General features: G+C 35.9%; 2 protein-coding genes across 4 annotated transcripts in view; both read left to right on the top strand.

Annotated features, from left to right (window-relative positions):
• Positions 1-4,908, top strand: part of LOC107669668 (interferon-related developmental regulator 2-like) — a 23,049-nt gene extending 18,141 nt beyond the window's left edge. For all 3 annotated transcript variants that reach the window (XM_016462004.1, XM_016462006.1, XM_016462005.1), the window contains 5 exons: positions 1,885-1,993; positions 2,069-2,203; positions 2,388-2,516; positions 4,459-4,551; positions 4,754-4,908. In XM_016462004.1, coding sequence (XP_016317490.1) covers positions 1,885-1,993; positions 2,069-2,203; positions 2,388-2,516; positions 4,459-4,551; positions 4,754-4,834 — 547 coding nt within the window. In that variant the 3' untranslated portion in view covers positions 4,835-4,908. The remainder of the gene's footprint in view (positions 1-1,884; positions 1,994-2,068; positions 2,204-2,387; positions 2,517-4,458; positions 4,552-4,753) is intronic.
• A 1,753-nt stretch (positions 4,909-6,661) lies between these two features.
• LOC107669673 (acylamino-acid-releasing enzyme) overlaps positions 6,662-8,930 on the top strand; it is an 18,096-nt gene continuing 15,827 nt past the window's right edge. Inside the window, exons 1-4 of the mRNA XM_016462015.1 lie at positions 6,662-6,731; positions 7,256-7,427; positions 7,654-7,970; positions 8,365-8,431. Coding sequence (XP_016317501.1) covers positions 6,702-6,731; positions 7,256-7,427; positions 7,654-7,970; positions 8,365-8,431 — 586 coding nt within the window. The 5' untranslated portion in view covers positions 6,662-6,701. The remainder of the gene's footprint in view (positions 6,732-7,255; positions 7,428-7,653; positions 7,971-8,364; positions 8,432-8,930) is intronic.

Raw genomic sequence — 8,930 nt, 5'->3', positions numbered from 1 at the left:
GGAAAGGCAGCCCGACACCGGCCCTCCAGGACCGAGTTTGGGCACCCCTGCTCTAGGTCAAAGATGAAAAATGGAATTTACAATAAAACGTAATTTACAAAATTATTTTGACGAGTTAATTTATTAATGAGTAATGTCTCTATGCAAATGTACATATTCTGTAAAGGTTCTTTCTCAGTCAAAAATAGTTTGTTAACGCAATTTTAAAAGTAAAGTTTGATCATAACCAAACGGTCTCTTACACCTGAAATGAAATCTTATTTGCAATGCAGACAGACCATTCTTAATGTGTTAGAGGTTTTATATACAACAAGAATTGTTAGAGCTTCTATGCACAGTATCATTAGTTAAGAGATTCTATGAACAGTATTGCTGTGTTAATTCCTCTAAGCAGATAAAGAGACTGTAAGCGTACATTTGCTGGAAAGCTTTTCTTCTGTCAGAGATAGTTTGCTTATGCAATGTTTAGAGTAAAGCTTGCCCCTCAATAAAAATGTCTCTTACACCTGAAACGAAAAGCACAACAATTGATGTTAGAGCTTCCATGCAAAGAATCATTTGTTAATATATTCTGTGAACAGGGATGATATATTATTACATCTAAGTAAATGTAGAGAACGCAAGCCCACATAAAAGCTTTCTTCTAAGTCAGAGATAGTTTGTTTATGCAATGTTAAAAGTAAAGCCTGCCCAAAAGAAAGATGTTTATTAAAAATTAAATGAAATATTATTTGCAATGCAGAAAGACCATTCTTAATGTGTTAGAGGTTTTATGCACAACAAGAAATGTTAGAGCTTCTATGCATAGAATGATTATTTTAGCGCTTCTTTGAACAGAAACTGCTGTGTTAATGCTTCTAATCAAATGAAGAGAATTCAAGCACAAATGTCTACAAGAAGTTCTCTTTCACCTGAACATTTTTCTTATTTGCAATGCAGAAAGATTATTTTTATTTGTTAGAAGTTTTATGCACAACAAGAAATATTACAGCCTCTATGCACTGAAAGATTAGTTTAGCGCTCCTATGAACAATAAGAATCTTTATTTACAAAGATTAAAAAATGGGATTTACAATAAAAAGTCATTTACAAAATTATTTTGACGAGTTAATTTATTAATGAGTAATGTCTCTTTTGAGTGAATGTGCAAATTTTTAATGTTAACAGGTTTTGCCATGTTATTACAACATTTAACAACTTTTTATTAATTTAAAAATTGAGAAATTCTTTCAAATTTAAATCTTGTATAAGAACTACAGCAAAAACCAGTTTGATGCATATTTTATCAATATTTTATAAATTGTATTTGAATATTGCCAGTACTGACTTCAATGGATTTCATTAAATTCCTTGGAACACAACTGCTCAAAATGGTCTAAATTTATGAAACCTACACATTCAAAACATTATTTCTCTGAAATTTTTAATGTAAATGTTAAGTGTAAGTGGTGAAATGTTAAGTAATGTAAGGTCTTTCATGACACTACGTATGCTGGGGTTTGAATTTGATAGGTGCTTGATATAAAATAAATGGTGCTTTAAAAAGTCCTTGAATCTGGCGTTCATGAAAGAGTGGGAACCCTGGTCTGCTAAATGAATACATGTAAATATGACCTGCCCTTTAGTAATTAGGCTGTGAAGCTGTGGTTATTTCACATTTTCTTTTTTCTTGTATTTTCACCTTTATAGTGTATGGGCCTTTTTGTTGTTACAAAGCCACAGTCCAAAACGGTTTTGATATCTAAACCACAGTGAATACAGAAGACATAATATTTTATGTAATGCTTTCATCAGGGTGAGAAAAAAAGCCATGTGACAACACCCAGATTGAATGGATAGACTTATTTGTCTGTAATATGATCTATCTCTTTATCTGTCTTTTAGCCACATGCCACGTCTACACACGTGTTTAGAAAGCAGTGAGGTGAACTTCAGGATTGCTGTGGGAGAGACCATCGCTCTGCTGTGTGAACTGGGACGGGATATCGATCAGGTGTGTTTTGTGTAATGCTGAATAGGTTTGAGTGTCAGGACGATGGCAGTGTACGTAATGTGTGTGATGTTTCAGGAGTTTGAGTATGAGGACTGCGATGCATTGTGTGACAGTTTAAAGAACCTGGCAACTGATGGAAACAAACATCGTGCTAAAAATGACCGCAGGAAACAGCGCTCAATCTTCAGAGAGGTGCTGCACTACATTGAGGTGAAAGGAGAGCCACAACTCATGCCTTTTTGTTTTTAAATAACATGTCAGTTAATTACATCCAAATATTTTATAGCAAATTTGCATGCAGGGCTAATAAACCGAGTTGATCCAGGACTGTCTTAGATGATTATGGTTTAAAAAATTTACTGACATCTGACCAAACATTCCCTTGTATTTTCAGAATGAAGATTTCACAGAGGAGAAGATCCAGTTTGGGATTGAGGCCATCTACATTGATGGCTGGATACGCCGTAGGATTTATGATGCCTTTAAGGAAGTGCTCGAGTCTGGAGTCAGACACCACCTACAGGTGAGGAGGACCAATTGCAGCTCACCGTTGGCATAACAATAGGGCCTTTCGCACCGCTTTAGTTCCAGAACTAAATGATTTGGTTCTCGAAAAAGGCAGTCCGGTACTAAAATCGCTCCCAGTTCCGGCGGTGCGAAAACGCCAAAAAGTGGGTAGTTCCACAATTAGTTCTGGTACTATGAAAAGGTTCCTGCGGTGCGAAAGGCCCTAATGTGTAGTACTATAGAAAAATGTTGACCCCCCCCACACTTTTTAAAAAAAACTATTCGCAATTTAAATAATTGATATTTGAATCTATTCATGAGTAATGCACTGTAGAAATTAAAACAGGCTTGTTCATATTTAAATTAAAATATTTCTAAAAGTATCTATATTGAATGAAATCAGAATTGAAATGCAAGCTTCTGGTCCTAATTAAAACAGATCAGAAAATCAGTGCTTTATAGTGGAAGTTTCTGTATATAGTAAGTTTTGGAATTCATGAATGTTCAGGGATCCCTCTTGATTTTACCAATGATTTTATATGTTGTTAGTGATTTTTAAAGTAATTTTTGCTCTCAATTTCTAATCTAACACATTTTAGAGCTTGTCATTACTAGAAAAATGTATATTCTTTATAAAATACATATGATATTTTAAGATTCTGTTAATTTACTTGACATTTCCAGTGATAGAAATCACATTTATTCAAAATTAGGCTACCTCATATATTTTTTGGAGTTTTTTGGTAGACCCATTAGTAGGGTTGGGTACCTATGTAACTGGTATGTACTAGAACCGAATCAGAACGCAGATTTCGGTACCTCATTTCGGTGCCACTTAAATGCCTGAGCGATCGATTGAAATATTTGTCCTGGTTCTCCGAAATGGACGTAAGAAGCATGGGTGTCGCTTGGCCATTTTTAGCGGGGCTATAGCGATTAGCTCCATAAACTGTACACAAATGCGTGATAGCCTCAGAATCAGTCTCCTTTAAATTTCATATGAAAACGGCGGCAGACTTCGTCTCCTCCCCGTCTTTCAGCGCGCTCTTCAATCCGCTGACCGCAGCGGTGCATCGCAAGCGGCCTCAAGCAGAAACAGAGGACACAAGGTGTGTGTTTATTGACAGATTGTTATCATATCTATATCTGTGCAGTTCTTTGTCATAAATACAGTTTACAAAAAGTCACGAGGGAGCAATTGGTTTCCCATCTACTGTAAAGTTTTCGCTGCATTTACCATTCATCACACACCACAGCTGTTTCCTCCAGTGAAAATCTAGCCCTTGACACATATGAACGCATACTTAATAAAACGATCATGTTGCTATTTTCATTTGAAAATTGAATATTTAATATAAAACATATTACAGTGCATGTGGCATACCATACAGTCATTCACAGAACTGATTAAAGACAGTGACAGACAGCACTCATTCAATTCACTAATTTTAACTAAATATCAGAGTGATTGACAGAGATACAGTAGAAACGTTATGTGTGGTTTTGTATTAAATATTGTTTTGCATTAAATAATGACCCAGATCGTGAAATACATTTATTAGCCTTAGAGTAAGGGAAGCACAACTCGGGAAATGAGAGCATCCGAGGAGCATGTGAATGCTATATTTATTTTAAATATTTTTAATGTTCTTTAATGTTATCCATCGTTTTTTTTTTTGTGGCTCTTTTTTTAAAGTATCGTTTCAGGCACCGTTTAGGCACCGGTACCATTTTAAAAGTATCGATTTGGCACCGGTATCGTAAAAAACCCAATCGATATAAACCCAACCCTAACCATTAGTAGAATTGGTAGTTATTAGTCCTTATTTTAATGCTTTTTTTTGGGCTTGTTTTATATCATTTATCGTTTATATCAAGTCATCTTGAGGCTCCGGCCTCATGTTTGAGAACCACTGTTCTGCAGTGTTTGTTATGAGTTTTTGTCTGTTTTTTTGTAGTTTAATCCTTTGTTGAGGGATATTTTTGGACTTGGACCTCCTCTCATCTTGGATGCGTCTGTCAAAGCAAGCAGGATCTCCCGCACAGAGAGGGTAATCTTGAACCTTTCGCTTATAAATGTAATAAATAATGAACAGTGACACTGACATGGCGAGAAGTCTTATTTTGCAGCGTGAAGTCAGATTCAACTGATTTTGTAAACAGTGCTGATTTAATTGGCATTTTTTGGCAGACAGTTTCATTCACTAAGGTTTTGTGTGCATATTTATATAACTTTGGTTTGTCTCTTCACAGCATCTGTTTAACTCTGCTGCATTCAAAGCCCGGACTAAATTAAGGAACAAAGTGAGGGACAAACGTGCCGACGTGATGTGAGGATGAAGAGAAACACTACATCCTTAAAGGAACACTCCACAATTTTTTAAAATAGGCTCATTTTCCAACTCCCCTAGAGTTAAATAGTTGAGTTTTACTGTTTTCGAACCCATTCAGCCGATCTCCGGGTCTGGCGGTAGCACTTTTAGCTTAGCTTAGCATAGATCATTGAATCTGATTCGCTCAAAAATGATCAAAGAGTTTCAATATTTTTCCTATTTAAAACTTGACTCTTCTGTAGTTACATCGTGTACTAAGACCGACGAAAAATGTAAAGTTGTGATTTTCTAGGCCAATAAGGCTACCATGGGTGCAGCAGGTGCAATGATATTATGCAACGCCTGAAAATAGGCTTATTGGAAGTTACCTAGCTGGGGACTATTTTCAGGCGCTGCGTAATATCATTGCGCCTGCTGCACCCATGGTACGGCAGCAAAGTTCCTTGATTATTACACCGGAATGAGAGTATAGTTCCTAGCCTTATCAGCCTAGAAAATCACAACTTTTCATTTTCTGTCGGTCTTAGTGCAAGAAGAGTCAAGTTTTAAATAGGAAAAATATAAATATAGAAACTCTTTGGTCATTTTTGAGTGAGATGCTAACGGTCTAATCAGATTCAATGATCTATGCTAAGCTAAGCTAGAAGTGCTACCGCCAGACCCGGAGATCGGCTGAATGGATTCGAAAACGGTAAAACTCAACTGTTTAACTCTAGGGGAGTTGGAAAATGAGCCTATTTTCAAAAATAGTGGAGTGTTCCTTTAAAACCCCCACAGCTCACTTGAAATTATGGTTTGACATACTGCCAAACCATAGACTTGACAATGGACATGCGTGCGTGACTGTCTGTCTGAGTGTGTGTGAGTGTGAAAGGCTGGGTGTGTGCACACGTGTGTATGCGGTGTTGTGTTTTTATTTAACATCACAGTGTGAAAGCTAGGAATTCTACAGTTAAACCAACATGAAATATAACAACCTCTTGTAAGGCTGAATTCAGCTTTTCTGTTGAAACCTGTTTTACCTCCGCAAGTGTTTTTTGGAAAAAAAGAGAATTTTTATTATCGAAACATCAACTTTTTACAGCTCTGCAACAAACAAAGAGGCCAAGAAAAATTTATTCTTTGTAGATTTTCTATATGCATTTTATAAGTGGACTATGCTGATGCACCTATGATCTGATGATGCAAACAAATGAAAATACATCTTTGACTGCAGGTTACCAGAGTTAGTGTAGACCATTTTGTTAAACCTCTCTCACTGCCACTAAATCAACCATGTTTCACATCTTAATTCTACTCTTCTGAAAAGTTTTTTTGGGCTCAGTGTGATGCAGTCAACTAAGGTTCTTACACTATTGTACCTTCACCCCAAGCTCATGCATTCCCATTTAGATCATGCTTTCAACATTTGAATTTCTTTCTAAATATTAAAAACCACCATGTCACAAGTTTTCTTTGAAGCAAATGTACTGTATGCAGCAGCAGGATTTTGGAAGAGAAAACACAAAATAAATTATGTAATTATCTTTGACAGAGTTGGAAGTCTTTTTGACAGACACAAATGTATTTGTAGTAAGACATGGCTTTCATTAAAAACAAATTATGAGGAAAGTGTGTGATGACTAGAACTGCACTACAAATCTCAGCCTGGTTATTTGATTACATATCATTAAAATGTGTTTGATACAGTCAGTTTAAACATGGATACATTTATTGTTCGTTTGCTATTATATTTTATTTTAAGTAACTATCATTAGGGTCATGCGCGTTTTGTAACTCTTATTTTGAAAAGCTTTCAACACGTCTCCTTTTTATGGGTACTCTCGCGAGAGTTTAGACCAAACAGACTCATAACAAGTTTGGCTAAAATGTTCAGCCATACAAGTCAACATGCAGAGGTAAATTACAAAATTTCTACATATTTAACAATAAGGCAGATCTATCAACTCGCATTGTGTCACTAATAAGCAAGGTTACCAAAATACAGAGCTTATAACGCTACAGGTGAGTGACAGTTTGATGCAGCGTCAAGACGCGACCAGCTGCAGACCTGCTAATCGGCCCTTGGCTGGAGGAGTCCGTCAATGGATCAGCTGTCATTTCAGAGCGTTTGTGTTGTAAACTATTGATTGTCCCTCGACTCCCTCCCCCGTATTATATTTTGGGCCTGGCCACATAATGTCATTAATTTCGCTTTAATTTACATTGTAAGATTTTGACATCGAAATTCCTTTGTTAGAATGCAGATTCAGACAGATTTGGTGTAGGCAAATGTAATTTTGTCATACTTTATCTTTTTTAAAATCACATGAGGCAAGAAGTAAGATTTTCATGTACAAAACATTTGTCTGAAATGCCTATAATCAGGAGACACATTAAGGTGTTTTACAGTGTTGATATTTTTTTCCTTTGTATTTCATAGCTACACAAAACTATTTTGCGAGGAGAGGAGCAGCCACCTCTCCAGAGATGTGAGGACTGCTGTTCCTTGTACCACTGTCCTTTCTGTGGGCCTGAAATGTTCAAACCCGCCATCAAAAGCAAATGTTTAAAGCATTTACAAGGTCACAGAAGAAGAGCGATACGGCACAAGGGCAAGTATTAAATAATGCGTGTAAGAAATTACAAGCATTTAAATGTATATATTTTACTTGAAAGTGTCCCAGGTAATGAAGTCACAGGAATAAATGATTATTCTGTTCCGTCGAGTATTAAAATTTACTTAAGCATACAATTTTGTAAAAGCATAAGTAAATCTTAGTATTAAATGGATATCTAACAGAGGATTTTTTTTCTTTTTACTATTTTTTGTTTCACTAGAGTTCTTCATTTTTAAATGTCATTTAAAGTGCCGAACTGCTCCACACTTTCACTGCGTTAGCTGTGCATCCACTTTTATGAGGAAAGATGGTTTTCTAAAACACCTGGCCATGTGCGAGAGCAAAAAACCCAAAGTAACAGTTGTGGAGCTGAAATCAGACGAGAGTTTACCTGCACCAGATCTTCATCTGACTACATCTGAGGCTGGTAGTACTGAGGAGATGCCTGTCGGCGAAGGACACAAGAATCTGATCTCTGAAGATGCTCAGAAAATCAGAAGAAAAGGAAACTTTGAACAACACTTGTGCCCTAAAAGGGTAAGTTTCTTTTTTCTTTTTTTATGTATCTATATACACTACTATTCAAAAGTTTGTTTAGTAAAACGTTTTTTTAGCATAGCTGACATATAAAGATGTTTATAATGTTACAAAATGTTTTGAATTTCATACAAATGCTGTTCTTTTGAAATGTATATTATTTAAATAACCCTGAAAAATATATCGCAGCTTCCACAAAAATAGTTTTTAACATTGATAATGATAATTAATGTTTCTTGAGTACCAAATTAGCATATTAGGATGATTTCTGAAGGATCATGTGACACTGAAGACTGGAAGAATCTTTGGGGCCTTGTTGTGTGAAAATTTGTGACAAGCTGTGGAAATTGATATAAATATACAAATCTCTATTCACCCTGTGCTGTTGTTGCAGGCTGTAAGTGAGGAGACAGTGAGCCAGGGGCTCAGTGATTCAGAGATGGCAGACCAAAACTCCAGAGGTGAGTCTCATCAAACAGAAAATGTTCTGCATAATGCAGTTTGCTTGACTTGACCTTTCATTTCCAGTGTGACAGATGACCTAAGTACACTGTAAAAGATGACTGTGAATTTAATGGTAAAAGACTGTAAAAATGCTACAGTAAAAACCTGTTAAATGGTTAACGGTAAATTCCCCTACTATATACGGTGAAAAACTGTATTGGAAATTACATGTATTGGACATCAATTTTACGGTAGTACACCGTTTTTGGAAGTGAAAAAGACCGTATAATTTACAGTGAATAACCGTAAATTGACATTCCCAGAATTCCCTGCGTTAGATTTAAAATTTCATGTTTTTTTGTTGAAATAACGGTTTCTTATTAGTTTTTTCTGATCAGTTTTGTGTATTAGGGTTGTATGTTACACCTAATGTTGTTAAATTAATGTTTATTGCATTATTTCAGTTTCATGTGTGTTACCATGATGGTGTTTAGTGTTTGTGTGAATGACACTGTG

This window comes from Sinocyclocheilus anshuiensis, unplaced genomic scaffold (genome assembly GCF_001515605.1).
Source record: "Sinocyclocheilus anshuiensis isolate Anshui unplaced genomic scaffold, SAMN03320099.WGS_v1.1 scaffold80, whole genome shotgun sequence".
In the NCBI taxonomy this organism is placed as follows: Eukaryota; Metazoa; Chordata; class Actinopteri; order Cypriniformes; family Cyprinidae; genus Sinocyclocheilus; species Sinocyclocheilus anshuiensis.
The sequence above is the reverse complement of the archived record's forward strand: the minus strand, read 5'-3'. Positions and strand labels throughout refer to the sequence as shown.